At 43.7% G+C, this 13,906-nt stretch overlaps 1 protein-coding gene across 1 annotated transcript; it reads right to left on the reverse strand.

The window, feature by feature from the left end:
• Nucleotides 1-3,449: 3,449 nt before the first annotated feature.
• med27 (mediator complex subunit 27) lies at nucleotides 3,450-9,780 on the reverse strand. Its single transcript, XM_082554103.1, has 8 exons — nucleotides 9,538-9,780; nucleotides 8,626-8,770; nucleotides 4,429-4,559; nucleotides 4,212-4,305; nucleotides 4,015-4,122; nucleotides 3,895-3,936; nucleotides 3,742-3,819; nucleotides 3,450-3,657 (listed from the first exon to the last, which is right to left on the reverse strand). Exons 1-8 carry the CDS (start codon nucleotides 9,738-9,740, stop codon nucleotides 3,523-3,525), a joined length of 936 nt encoding a protein of 311 aa, XP_082410229.1. The 5' UTR covers nucleotides 9,741-9,780; the 3' UTR covers nucleotides 3,450-3,522.
• Nucleotides 9,781-13,906: the final 4,126 nt, after the last annotated feature.

Raw genomic sequence — 13,906 nt, forward strand, 5'->3', positions numbered from 1 at the left:
CCTTTCACATCGGACGCAGCATGTGCTGCTAATGCTAACTGCTAACTAAAAGCCAAGGATCCAGAATTTGTTGCGCTGGCTGCTGGGCTCTGTGGGTTTTTGCAGCAGCTCTACCTGTAGTAGATGCACCTGCACTCCTCTACAAGAGTTTCTGTTTTTTTTGCTAGTTCTTCAAATCTTCAATAAAAACATGTATGCTAATTCATAACAAAGAAAGCTTTGTAATGACCACATTTTGAGCCCATACGTTTCTTCTTCATAAATGTACTCAAGTAAAAGTAAAAAGTATCTTGCAAAAAAGGTACTTTAAAAGTACATTTTTTTCAAAAACTTACTCAAGTAAATGTAACGGAGTAAATGTAACTCGTTACTACCCACCTCTGCATTTCAGCAGATGACTTTCACCAGTGCAAAATCACAAAGTGAAGCTGTTGTGAAAGCAAGTTTTATTGTAGCAGAGGAGCCAAATCAGCCCGGTACCACTCTGAAGAGCTGCATGATGAAGGTGTGCGACGTCTTGTGTCCAGACAAAATGCAGATTTTGGCAAATGTGAGCCTGAGCAGAAATACGATTGCTGATCGGGTTTGTGAGATGGCCACTGATTTAAGAACACAGTTGTGTGAAAGAAGCAAAAACTTTCTTGCATACTCTCTTGCTGTGGATGAAAGTACAGACATGATGGACATTGCACAGCTGACCATCTTCATCCGTAAGGGGAGTGAATATTGGAAATTGAATCGATGCACGGGACAACGACAGGAAAAGACATTTTTTAAAAGTATTTCAAAGTGTAACTGACATGAAACTGCGCTGGGATAACAGATGGAGCGCTGGTGTTGTGCAGGATGTAAGATCTAGTAAGGATGCAGGAGAACTGTACTGGTGAGTTAACAGCATATCACTGCATCACACACCAGGGGCCCGTTCTTCGTACGTCGCTTACTACATCCAAGATCAAATGACACATCCAAGATCAAATCATCGCGCTAACCGTGAGCTCGCTAATCCGGTTCCCCGAACACACCTGCTGTTGACGATTACTACAGCTGGACGCAGTAATGTGACATCACTGGGTGTCGTAAAAGGGGCTACGCATCGATAGTAGAAACATTGATCGGCAACCCTCTGATTGGTCGGCGAAAATGTCGAAGGAGAGCGCTCGGCTCGGTATTTTTCGGCAGCAGAGCAAGAACTCCTGAGTGAGGGATTTCAGGAGTTTCAGAGTTTAATCAGAACGCAAGGGAACACTGCAAAGGCTGCAAAAGCAAGGAGAGAGGGCTGGCAGAAAGTTGCTGACAAATTAAACTCGTAAGTAATTTAATAATAATAATAATAATATATTGGATTTATATAGCGCTTTTCAAGGCACCCAAAGTGCTTTACAATGCCACTATTCAGTCACTCTCACATTCACACACTGGTGGAGGCAGCTACGGTTGTAGCCACAGCTGCCCTGGGACAGACTGACAGAAGCGAGGCTGCCATATCGCGCCATCGGCCCCTCTGGCCAACACCAGTAGGCGGTAGGGTAGATTTATCATATCACACTATATTATCCAATATTATATTACATTATATTATATTGTTATATTATATCCTCTTTCACATTAGAGCCACAACAGGACCCACTAGAACATGGGAACAAGTAAAAGTGAAATATAAGAATATTCTATAGAATGGTAATATTTATCACTTATATTGCTTTACGTCTCTTGGAAAGAGACCCTGAAATAATCTGTTTGTTTGTTTATAACAGCAACCAAGAAAAGGGCAGAGCAAAAAAAGACAGGTGGTGGTCCTGCACCCCCTCGTCAACAAGTTGGTTAAGTAAATAATACCCTCACGGGAAAATCGATATCTCTCAATGAGCACACTGTCGCGCTGAGCTAAAGGATCCTGTCTGTCCCGCAATATACGCTGGATTCTGAGGACTCTCCTTATCAATCTTGCACCTTCCGCAATGGGTTGCTCGCGTAAACGGACAGGACATGGCTGCGACAGGCTTCCCAAATCCACCTTGGCTTTTATAGCCGTGGTCTCTCATCTTGATTACACGAAGTAATTTACAATTACTACTCTGAAATATGAATTACATCTGTAATAATCACATACATGTAATAGAATGTTAATAGTTCATTTCCCTTTTTTAGGAAATGACCTGTATGTATCTGTGTGACATCAATAAAAGGATCAAGTGCTGCATTATCTTCAGTTACATTGATGTTATTTATTTATCGCTGTTGCTTTCGTATAAATGGAGCGGACATACCTGCGTGGCCGCGATCTAATCCTGTTTACATAAAGTAAACCTGCTCCCGAGCAGGTTTACGCTTACGGCTCTGTTGCTATGACAGCAAGTCCCGGATGAGCTTCGGGGAACCGACTGATCCAGGATCACGCGAAATCGTCAACAATCTAATCCGGCTAACCTACTTAGCGAGGTACGAAGAACGGGCCCCTGGAAAGGCTGTGTAGTAAAGTCCTTAAAATGGAGCATGTAATGCTCACCGTGACGCAGACCGTACATTTTATCTGAGCTAAAGGATTAAATCACCGTCAGTTTCAGTCTTTTATGTGGGAAATAGATTCAGAGTTTGCCGACATTCCTCATCACACAGAGGTCCGCTGGCTGAGTTGGGGAAAAGTTCTCAGTAGTTTTTGAGCTCAGCAAGGAAACCTGTCAGTTCATGGACATGTATGATGTGGTGAAAGCGTTTCAAGTGAAGCTGTCACAAATGCACCAGTGCAACCTGCCTCACTTTCCCTGTTGCCAAGTAATGTTGAGCCAAGTCGGCGCACTTTGCTCCGTCTACATGCGGCTGGAACCTTGTGTTTGCTTTCATTTATTTTTTCTGGGGTTTTTGCTGCATGTTCATATTTCTAACTTGCATAATTGTGACAGGATATATTTTTATGGAGAGCAAAATATTTAAAGTTAAAGTTAATTTTTTTAAGTTATTTATTCTGGAATAATATTTCTGCCTGTTTTTATTCATATTTATGTTTAAAAAACATCGATTTAGTGTGTTTAAAAAATGTTTATCTTGTTTGGTCCACGACCTAAAGTGTGCCTTGAGTTTTGGCCCCCTATGCAATTGAGTTTGACACCTCTGCTGTACACTATGCCACTATGCACTCGGTTATGGCGTTCCACGTATGCCCCGCCTGCCAGCATCTTGCACCCTGCTGCTACGTGCTGGATTGTCTCAGGGGCATCTTTACACAGCCTGCACCTGGAGTCTTGCCCATACTGGCAGTCATGTTTCCCTGGGCAATATTATCAGAATCACCTTTATTTGGCCAAGTTTGTGCACAGAAATCAATTTGACTCAACTTTGGGGGTTTTTGCATACAGAAAGCAAACTTTGTAAAAATATATAAATAAATAAATTTAAGCCATGAACAGGCTCACGGCTCAGCAGACATCAATAACAGCTTCACTCACACATCTGTACAAAACAAACTTTATTGAAACACCTTTACATAAAGAAAAACTTTACAGATAAACAGGAAGTGTCCTGTTACATGCGACAGGTGTCATGAAACGCCTCCAGGGTCCTAAAGTCCCTCCACGTGGGAGGAAGTCCGTCCTGCAGGAAACGGCCACAACGCTGACATGACGACTGGAAGAGCTTTATGTAGCTCCGCAGCCAGGTCTGAGAGGGCGACACAGAGGGGTCAGACACAGACAGGCAACGACAGAGGGTAATCAGATTACTCTGGTGCCCGATTACTCTCACCATGAAAGACCGCACAACGACGTCTGGCATCTGAGGCAGCTGGTAGTGCAGCAGGGCGGTGGTGGCGTGGTCTGTTACCTGCAAGCACCTGGCTAATCAGGGCTCCGAATGCTAGGCCCACATATCAACTTCTATGCATCTGAGATCTCTTACCTTCTGAAACACCTGGTACTGGGACTTGGTCCAGATATCCAGCTGACGAGGACAAAAGAACAGGTTACCGTGGTTACCTGGGACACATAATCAGCTGTTACCTGTCAGGCGAACACTCACCTTTCCTTCCTCGTTGTAAACGTTTTCGTTGAATCCTCGAACGATGGTTCTGTCGATAAACAGCGACCGCATCACAACGATGGCCTTCAGCACCTTCCCCAGAGTCACCTGGGACGGAGACAGGTGAGACAGACACATGTTACCTGATCTGAAAACACCTGTGGGCACAAAGTGTGTTTAAATGTGTATTCTACTACCAGCAGCACAGCCGACGTCCCGTTGGGTCTAAACAGCTCAATGGTCATATCAGGAAACAGCCTGCCGATGCGAGAGATGACATCATCCACGTACCTGTGACAGGTGTGACAGGTGCCCGTGTGTTAGTGTGAAAGGATAAACCAGGGGAACCGCAGCATAAAGGTGTGAAATAGTTTACTGTAGCACTGTTGTAGTATTTTGTGCAATAGTACTCACTGTGGAGGCAGTACCAGAGTACTGGGTTGGACTTTGGGCCGTCTCTTGGCTGATGCTCCCATCTGATTGGCTGATCGCTTCAGCGACTGCTGGTTCAACAAACTGGAGGCCAAGCTAGCGTGATACTGCAACTACACATACACACAAACACAGCGTGAGGATTTGACGGTAGGCGGGGCCTCTAAACATGGATTAAACGTTTTCCTCACACTCAAAGACGCTCAGCCTGCATCCGACCTCACAAGTGTCCACACGAGGACAATCCCAGTGTCCTCTGTCTGTCTGACTGTCAGGCAGTAAAAACATGGAGGCAGCGTCCGGGTGGGTGGTCCCTGACCAGTTTACAGGGAGTGGTTTTATCACGTCCATGTTTTTGCAAACACGACGGCGACGGTGGAAGGACTCATCTTCAGCCTTCGTAAACGAGGGCCGCCGCTGGCTTGGTCTGTGGTGGCAGCTCCATGAGCTCCAGCTGTGGACCAACATCAAAGCACCTGACACGCTCAGAGCAGCTGAAGAGTCGCGATCAAGAACTCGCTGATTAATGAGACACAGCTGACACAGTGGGTATCAGAGGCGGGGGCTGATTCTGTTGGTCTGAAAACGCTACGAACCATCAGCTGCACACAGAGGCTTGTCACAACCGTCTGTCTGCGGTCAACACTCGACTTTAACAAACCGAAACAAAACAAACAACTGAGGTTACAAAGGTCGTCCTTTGTGCTTATAACATGTGAAACAGTCAAATAAAAAACCTCACACGACAGAAGCTGAAGTCCAAACAGCGATGATAAAACCGACACAGCAGGTTTGTGTCCCATGGCGTGTGGAAACTCCCACCGTCGCCATATTTCCCTATCTGGTATGACTGAAACACGCACGCTCAGCACGGTGTGTTAGGTAGAAGGTTTTGAGGTTTGGCGGGGGGATTAATGATGCATTCGCAGTGTGTGGGAGAAAAAAAAAAACGTGCAGACACCATAATATTTCCATGGCAACCCATACTCGATGGTTACGATAACGCCATTTTAACCATCGTATGTGGACAAACTCGTTAAGTATATTCGATACATGGCCCAGCCCTCACTCCAGCTCAACATCCATCTTCGACCCCGCAGTAACCACAAGTCTTTAATTCCAGTTACAGTCCCTACACATTTATCTATCACTCACCCAGCTGGCTCACATTACAGCAGCCTTCACGCCAACATGTGTAAAAACAATTGTGTTGCTAGGCGATCCAGTGTGTCGTAGCTACTTTAATTTCTGTGGCTTCTCCGGTTCGAGGTAAAAGTGGTTATATTTATTTCTTTTGATCCAACACGCCCCAAAAGCCAGTATTTGATGAATACGCCCAAAGTCATGAAATATGAGATGCACAGTGCTGATGGCACCGGGTCACCTGACTCAAACAGTCCTCATCATGACGTGTCTGCAAACCCGAACATTACAGCGAACAAGAGGCACGTCCTGCTTCAGACCAGCCAGCCAACAGAGCTACTCTCTGCTAAAGGCACGGACCGCTCATGAACGGCAGGAGACAGCGACCCCGCTACACTGACGCTCAGCTGTCGTCTCCTCCGCTCAGTTAGCTATGATGGTGCTAAACATGCCTTTCTTGAATTGTTAAATCTGTGACGGTGTGTCACAGCAGGGCTCCGTGGGGAAATGTCCAGGTTCAGGTCCACTTTGATCTCGCTGTGAACAGGGCGGTTGCTCTGAGGTCCTCATCAGCAATGTTCCCTCTAAGCTGCGTGCGTGCGCAATTGCGCACTGCTGGCACGTCTCTGCGCACAGAAAAAAAAATCTAACCTGAATTGAAATTAAAATGAAAACTTTAACAATCCTGTTCTGCAGTGTTAGTCAGTGACTGGCTGCTCCCGTATGGGATCAGAACGATGCCACCTTATCCCACAGTCCAGCCAATGATGCGATTCACATTCGTATAGATACGCAGCTAATCAACGTCGCTGACAGGCTCTGACAGCGTCCTTATGTGCCGACACCGGTGTTTAGCTAGCAAAGCGGCTGATGTGGAGTGAAGCCACGTTAATGACAACGTGTACAACCACTGGAGATGTGAGCAGCACAGACGAACAACTGACGGACAAAGTGTGGACTTTATACCAGTTTTTAAATTGTGTTGATCGGCCACGTAAAACCAGAGTTATGATAAAATATCTGCAATGTTTGTTTTTCTTCCTGAATACTGTCGTTGTTTATATTTACTGCAGGAAGAAACGGTAAAAACGGCGTTTTATAAGGAAAACCCCCTGAGCAAAAACAACACCCCTCCCCCAGCCTCTCCTATTGGTGGAAAAATGTACCATGTGGACCAATCACAAAATGATATGGCAACATGGCATTTATTGTTTAGGGAGGGGGAAGTTTTAGGAGTGATGGCGTGTTTGAGATGTGAGAGATTTGCAATGTTTAGCACTAATCTTGTGTCGTCAGTGTGTAGTCAGTGTGTAGTCAGTGTGTAGTCAGTGTGTAGTGAGTGTGTAGTTATTGTGTAGTCAGTGTGTAGTCAGTGTGTAGTCAGTGTGTAGTTATTGTGTAGTCAGTGTGTAGTCAGTGTGTAGTCAGTGTGTAGTGAGTGTGTAGTCAGTGTGTAGTCAGTGTGTAGTTATTGTGTAGTTATTGTGTAGTCAGTGTGTAGTTAGTGTGTAGTTATTGTGTAGTCAGTGTGTAGTCAGTGTGTAGTCAGTGTGTAGTGAGTGTGCAGTCAGTGTGTAGTCAGTGTGTAGTTATTGTGTAGTTAGTGTGTAGTCAGTGTGTAGTCAGTGTGTAGTCAGTGTGTAGTCAGTGTGTAGTTATTGTGTAGTTATTGTGTAGTCAGTGTGTAGTTAGTGTGTAGTTATTGTGTAGTCAGTGTGTAGTTAGTGTGTAGTCAGTGTGTAGTCAGTGTGTAGTCAGTGTGTAGTTAGTGTGTAGTTATTGTGTAGTCAGTGTGTAGTCAGTGTGTAGTCAGTGTGTAGTGAGTGTGCAGTCAGTGTGTAGTTATTGTGTAGTCAGTGTGTAGTCAGTGTGTAGTGAGTGTGTAGTCAGTGTGTAGTCAGTGTGTAGTTATTGTGTAGTTATTGTGTAGTCAGTGTGTAGTTAGTGTGTAGTTATTGTGTAGTCAGTGTGTAGTCAGTGTGTAGTCAGTGTGTAGTGAGTGTGCAGTCAGTGTGTAGTCAGTGTGTAGTCAGTGTGTAGTCAGTGTGTAGTTATTGTGTAGTCAGTGTGTAGTTAGTGTGTAGTCAGTGTGTAGTCAGTGTGTAGTCAGTGTGTAGTTATTGTGTAGTCAGTGTGTAGTTAGTGTGTAGTCAGTGTGTAGTCAGTGTGTAGTCAGTGTGTAGTTAGTGTGTAGTCAGTGTGTAGTCAGTGTGTAGTCAGTGTGTAGTTATTGTGTAGTCAGTGTGTAGTCAGTGTGTAGTCAGTGTGTAGTCAGTGTGTAGTTAGTGTGTAGTGTAGTTTTGTTGTTGTGTGTCAGAACAATGAGGCGCCTGCTGAGTGTTACAGGTGTTACAGCAGTGACACATCTGCTGCTGTCAGGCCTGCAGGTATCAGGCTGTTGTTCTCCTTCATCTCATAGTGGACAGAAATTATTTTTTGGAGCGGCACAAATAATCTGTGTGGCATCAGATTTGATGCAGAACAGCTGATTGTTCTGTAAATAGTTTGAAATGTTTATTTAAAAACGCTTTGGCTGCATTTTTAGGTAAACAGCTGCAAAAAGCTTTGTTTGCATAACTCAGTTACTTTTTTGAAGAAGTAACTATATAATTAACTGCCCAACATTGGTCATTGTTTACTGTATTTGCAGACAGAGTTACAGACTCTCTAACAGACCACAGACTCATAATACAGTCAGAGCTTTATGAAAAATAAAGAAAGAAAGCTTTGTTTTCAAACTTGGAGTTCAAGTTATTTTTCCTTCCAATAGTGTTAACATGCTACAGGTCATGAACAAGATTGTTTTTAATTGTCATTGTAAGTAGGCTGAAGCAGTTAATTTAAAGTAGTCTAACATAAATGCTGTAATTTGATTACTTTAATAAACCTATGTGACTTGGATGCTGGCGTGACCACACTGCACACGTCTGATGTTGCTCACAGTGGTCCAAGGGACGCTCACGGAGTTTGTGTGTTCATGAAACATTAGAGGGAACGTTGATCATCAGTGAACAGGAAGTGCACGTTAGCGGTTACCTTGTTGGACCACTTGTATGCCTGCAGCAGCTGAGAGTACAGAGGAGTTTTATCCTGCACCGGGTCCAGACTCAGCAGACCGCTGTTATGGAGGGGGTGGGACTCTGAGGGGCGACCAACCAATCCGCTGAGACGCTCCAGCTCACTGACAGACAGACAGAGAGACGGATTTTCAGTCGCCAGAGAAAGTCAAACCGTAAAAACGTGTTTAGGATTAAAAAGTCATAAAATAACAGTCAGAGGTCAGGCTCACTTCAGCCTGCTCGAGCATGGCTGATTACACTTAGACTCTCAGTAAACATGGACCTAAAATCATCCTGACCATCAGCTGCTGTCTTGTCTCAAAATACACTCCAAGTGTTGCTCTGTGGCACGGAAAGTCGCCTTCAGTTTAGGATGTATTCAGAAAATGAACTTTATATTTTAATAATTCCCGTGAGGAAGATGTATATCTGCTCTGAGGATCCAGAATTCCCTTTGGACAGTATTTCAAGTTTCCACACCAACGACACAGCGACAGTAGGTGCTTGGCAGCTGTTAGAATCAGGAATCAGAATGCTTTATCAATCCCTAAGAAAATTATGTATCTGAATGGACCCTCTTCTGTCAGCATGTCTTTGTGTATTAACTCTTAAATCAGCAGAAATATGAATGGACCCTGGTCTGTTATGAGTCTGTCAGCATGTCTTTGTGTATTAACTCTTAAATCAGCAGAAATATGAACGGACCCTGGTCCGTCAGCATGTCTTTGTGTATTAACTCTTAAATCAGCAGAAATATGAATGGACCCTGGTCTGTCAGCGTGTCTTTGTGTATTAACTCTTAAATCGGCAGAAATATGAATGGACCCTGGTCTGGGGGTTAGTGTGTTTTTCTGTAGGCTGGATCCTGACGGACAGTGTTTGGACTCACTTGAGGTCTCTGTTGACCGCCTCTAGGTTTTGCTGGAATTCGGATATAAACTGCTTCTCTCGACCCTCCAGCGTCTCGCGATTCTTCATGCCGTCCTTCAGGAACTCGAACACGCGGCTCACGCTGGAGCGCAGCGCCTGGATGCCGCTGATGGCGTGAGAAAACGCATCCAGGTTCACTCCGACATTCACCACGTCCGCCATCTTCTCTGCTTTCCCCCCCCCCGGCTGCTGGCGCGCGTTGATGACGTTTAGGAAGTCGTTAAAAAAAACAAAAAAACGTGACCCTGACTGGAAAGGCAATCTTACAGTCATTGGATGATGATGTAAATAAATGTAAAGATAGAAGGTTAAAGGTCACAGGTGTTTACATGCAGGGCTGGACTGGAACAAAAAATCGGCCCGGGCATTTTGACTAGAGACCACCAGGTATTATAGGAAAAACCATAAAGCCTTTGAATGGAAACAAACGCTGTTGTCACAGTGATGTACACTGTGTTGTTGGTATATATGTATCAGTCTAATAAACTTAAACCTACACCATCCTGCATATTCTGGTATTCTACAAGACATAATGTGGATTGCACAACACTGGTCACTATATTCTTCATTTCTGGTTAATACTTGTACAGCTGCTGTTATTGTGTATATATTTATTTATATTTCTTCATACATTCTTATATAGTTCTATATTGTGTATTTTGTTGTACAGTTATTTTATTTTCAACTTTAATTTATATATTTTATCTTATTCTCCCAGTTAAATTTACCCTTCATTCTAATTTGTGTTGTACAGTTATTTCATTTTTAATCTTAATTTATATTTTATTCCTTCCTAGTTAAATTTACCCTTTTTAATTTTTCATATTTATTTCCTATCTTATTCATAGCCTTTTCCCTTTTTTGTTTTCTTTAGGTCACGAGCAGTTGTCAAAGCATTTCACTACATATCGTACTGTGTATGACTGTGTACGTGACAAATAAAATTTGAATTTGAATTTAAACAGTACCTGGAAGCAGACTGCTTGGTCGAGTTAACCTCCTGAACTATCTACAGCACATGGTGAAAACCTGAAATTAAGACAGAGGAGACTAGAGGTGAGACATGATCATTACTGATTACTGATGACAGATTTAGATATATTTTCATAAACTATTCATTTGCCACATCAATAAACAGCATGGCAGGGCAAAATATGTTTTCTAACATGGCAACCTTTACAAAGTGAAAGGAGACAGAAAGACAGGTGAGAAAGAATTTTACACAGTACTGGTACAGAATCTAGAAAATGTGGGAAAATACTGGCATCATATACAGTACTTACTTCTGAAGAAATTATGATTGGACCCTTTCTGCTATTTGCACATTTTTTGCACATTTTTTACTGTAAATTTCTAAGTTAATTTTTAAATTTTGTAGTAACCTGTAAATTGTAGATACTGTAAAACTTTTTTCTGTCATTTAATGGTTGGGCATTGTACAGCTACAAGCATTTCATCCCCATGTCATACTGTGTATGGTTGTGTGTGTGTGACAAATAAAATTTGAATTTGAATTTGAAAAAAATTACTATGTACAATAATGGATTTCTATGCATTTTACAGCAGATCAAAACGTTTGTTGTAAGATTCAGATAATTATTTGTTAAAAGCGAGACATTTTAAATGAGAATAAGAGAGAAAAGTATTTCCTTGTGCCCCCCTGGCAACACTTTGCTAGATCCGCCCCTGCACAGTTACCAGCTGTCAGCTGCTTAGAAAAGGATCCTGGTGTCATTTGTCTCTCAGAAACAGTTCATAACTTCAACTCATCCATGTCACCTAAAAGGTAAACCTGTTTCTCCATCACCTGTTCAGCTCTGATGGTTCAGTAAGGACATCTCCTGGTTTCATCTGCATGTTTCCCTCTCACCACATATCCAAACCGACATCATGACCAGCAGCTTTACAGCTGTGGCTCCAGCAAACATCAGCTGATACTAGAAATTAATATTAAATAAATTTTAGCAACAGCTGATCAAGCTTAAACGTGCTGCTGAACCTGAAGTTCAGTTCTCCTGACACTCGGACCGGCGGCTGCTTCGGGTCTCTGCTCCTCCTGCCTTTCCGTCATCCACCTGCTGGCCTCCACCACTTGCTAATGTTACTGAATCTGTGGCAGCTCCGCGATAGCCACCACCAAACAACTGAGTTATCTTTACACATCTCCCAGCATCTGGCCAATCCACCACCTTTCATTGTTTATACCGTTACGGTTAAAAACGGGAAAAAAAAACCCATCGGCCCATAAAAACAAGGCATACCGGGCGTTTGCCCGGTATGCCCGATGGCCAGTCCAGCTATGTTTACATGTAACCGTGACCTTTGTTAATTCTGCTTCCCCGGAGACAAAAATCACCTGACCTCTGAGATTCTTAATGAGCACTGAAGGTCCGGGGAACCCCCTTTTAACAGGAAGTCACCTCCAACAGGCCCAGGCTGAGGGAGTGGCAGTTGGTCAGGGGTAGGCCAAACCAATCTTCTGCCATCAGTTTTTAGTTTGTTTGTTTTCTTTTGCCTATTTGATTTGGTTCTTTAGCCATTAGAATTATTGTCTGAAGGCCAAGATGCCCAACAGATTTACTTTACCAAGTGCATCATCACGGCCTTGCCATATCGGTCCATTGGATTAACCTTTGTTATTTATTTTATTTTATTTTCAGTAGTTAGAGACGGGACAGACATGACCTCAACAGGTGAAAAAAAGAAGAGAAAACAAGCAAAAAAGAGAGCAACATAATAAACACAACACCATTGCAATAATCTAGCTAAGTGTAAATAACAGTAAATGTTATTGTGCAGCACGCAGGGCTGACAGCGCACAATGTGCTTTGGGTTAGCAGCCAAGAAAGGTGCCATCAGTTGCTGCCCAGTGATGCCAACCACGTGTGCAAGCTCAGCAGGTGAGTGAAACAACCCGTGGCTGAGAGCAGGAACTGGACTCCCAGGTGTTCCCACATTGACTACAATCTGGGACTCTGGGACTCAACAGCTGTGTGAGGAGCAGGGTGGGTTTAGAGTCAGGATGGACTGGATGGAGCCGAGGTGCTGCAGGAGGCCGTGCGCTCATATGTGGAGCCTCGCTGCAGGACAGTGGCCTTGATCCAGGTGTCCTGGAAGCACAGGATGGGCTTGGGATGCGTTCCTGCTGGGGCGAAGCCTCAGAGGTCTCAGATATTTGCCATAAACTAAAACATGTGGCAGTCCTAAGGAGCCGACAGCACAGCAGTGATGCAAAAGAAGCGTAGCTCTAAAAATTCTCTTCAAACTAGCCAGTAAAAGCAGAAAGATTCCTGAGATTATAGGAAGTTTCCATCAGGATCTGACTGATAGGTTTGTAGCTCGAACCTATTCGCTGGAACGTTAAGGACAATCTGCTACGCAGCAAAAAGCAAGACTCAAGGCACCAAAGTTCTCTGGTTTACTCATGCATGAGGGAGACCTGGCTGGAGCCAAGCGTCGTTCCACCACTTGACCTCTGTCAGACTCTCAGCCAGGTTTCCCCACAGCACTCCTTTTATTGTGGCTACATGAATATGCATAGGGTCATTAACATATAGCATCTTACATAGGTATACATGTAAACAAAGAATACTGTGTGTGTGTGTGTGTGTGTGTGTGTGTGTGTGTGTGTGTGTGTGTGTGTGTGTGTGTGTGTGTGTGGTACTGCTGATCAAAGGGTCATATAACATGAAGGCAAACATCCTTGGTCAGGAAGAGGGTAGACCCCCCCGGTGAGGAAGTCCAGCAGTTCATCTAAACAGAAAAGCACTTAGACTAGAACAGACGTAGCTACGTTAATCCTACCATAAAACAATGAAGACAAGGTACGACCTCTCCCGTGCTCCCAGGATGTGGGTGTGCATTCTAGTGTGGAATACACACCAAGCCTTTGCAGCCTGTTAAAGATCACACAACCTATCACTACACAATTGATTATACACCTCTAAGAATATATGGTTAAATATTTCCTAATACAAATGACAATAATAAAATCTAAACCCAACACTGACCCTGATGGTCGTTTTTGCTGTAATGCTCCAATGATTTCATAAATTTGTTGCATATATTTTATAATTTAATCATCAGGGATCTTTTTACTGAGCAGCGATGTAACGTTTGGCTAAAAGGCTCTCACAGAGCTGCAGGTGGACCTGAACTAGAACCACCACATCATCAGCTCATAGCTCAAAGACTCCACCTCCTGTCAGACCGGGGGACGTGGTCTCCGCCCATCAACCCATTCCTGGCCATTTCGTTTATTTGTGACTGACACCTTTGTTTACCTGAGCAGGTGCAGAATATCAATATTAAATCTCAGAGGAAAAAAG

The sequence above is a fragment of the Aulonocara stuartgranti genome, assembly GCF_965226115.1.
Source record: "Aulonocara stuartgranti genome assembly, chromosome: 12".
NCBI classification, from domain to species: Eukaryota; Metazoa; Chordata; class Actinopteri; order Cichliformes; family Cichlidae; genus Aulonocara; species Aulonocara stuartgranti.

Coding starts and splice junctions, on each gene's coding strand:
- med27 (XM_082554103.1), bottom strand. CDS start 9,740: ATGGCGGACGTGGTGAATGTCGGAGTGAACCTGGATGCGTTTTCTCAC. Junction 4,306..4,428: donor ACTCTGGTACTGCCTCCACA/GTGAGTACTATT, acceptor CACCTGTCACAG/GTACGTGGATGATGTCATCT. Junction 3,937..4,014: donor TTTACAACGAGGAAGGAAAG/GTGAGTGTTCGC, acceptor TGTCCTCGTCAG/CTGGATATCTGGACCAAGTC.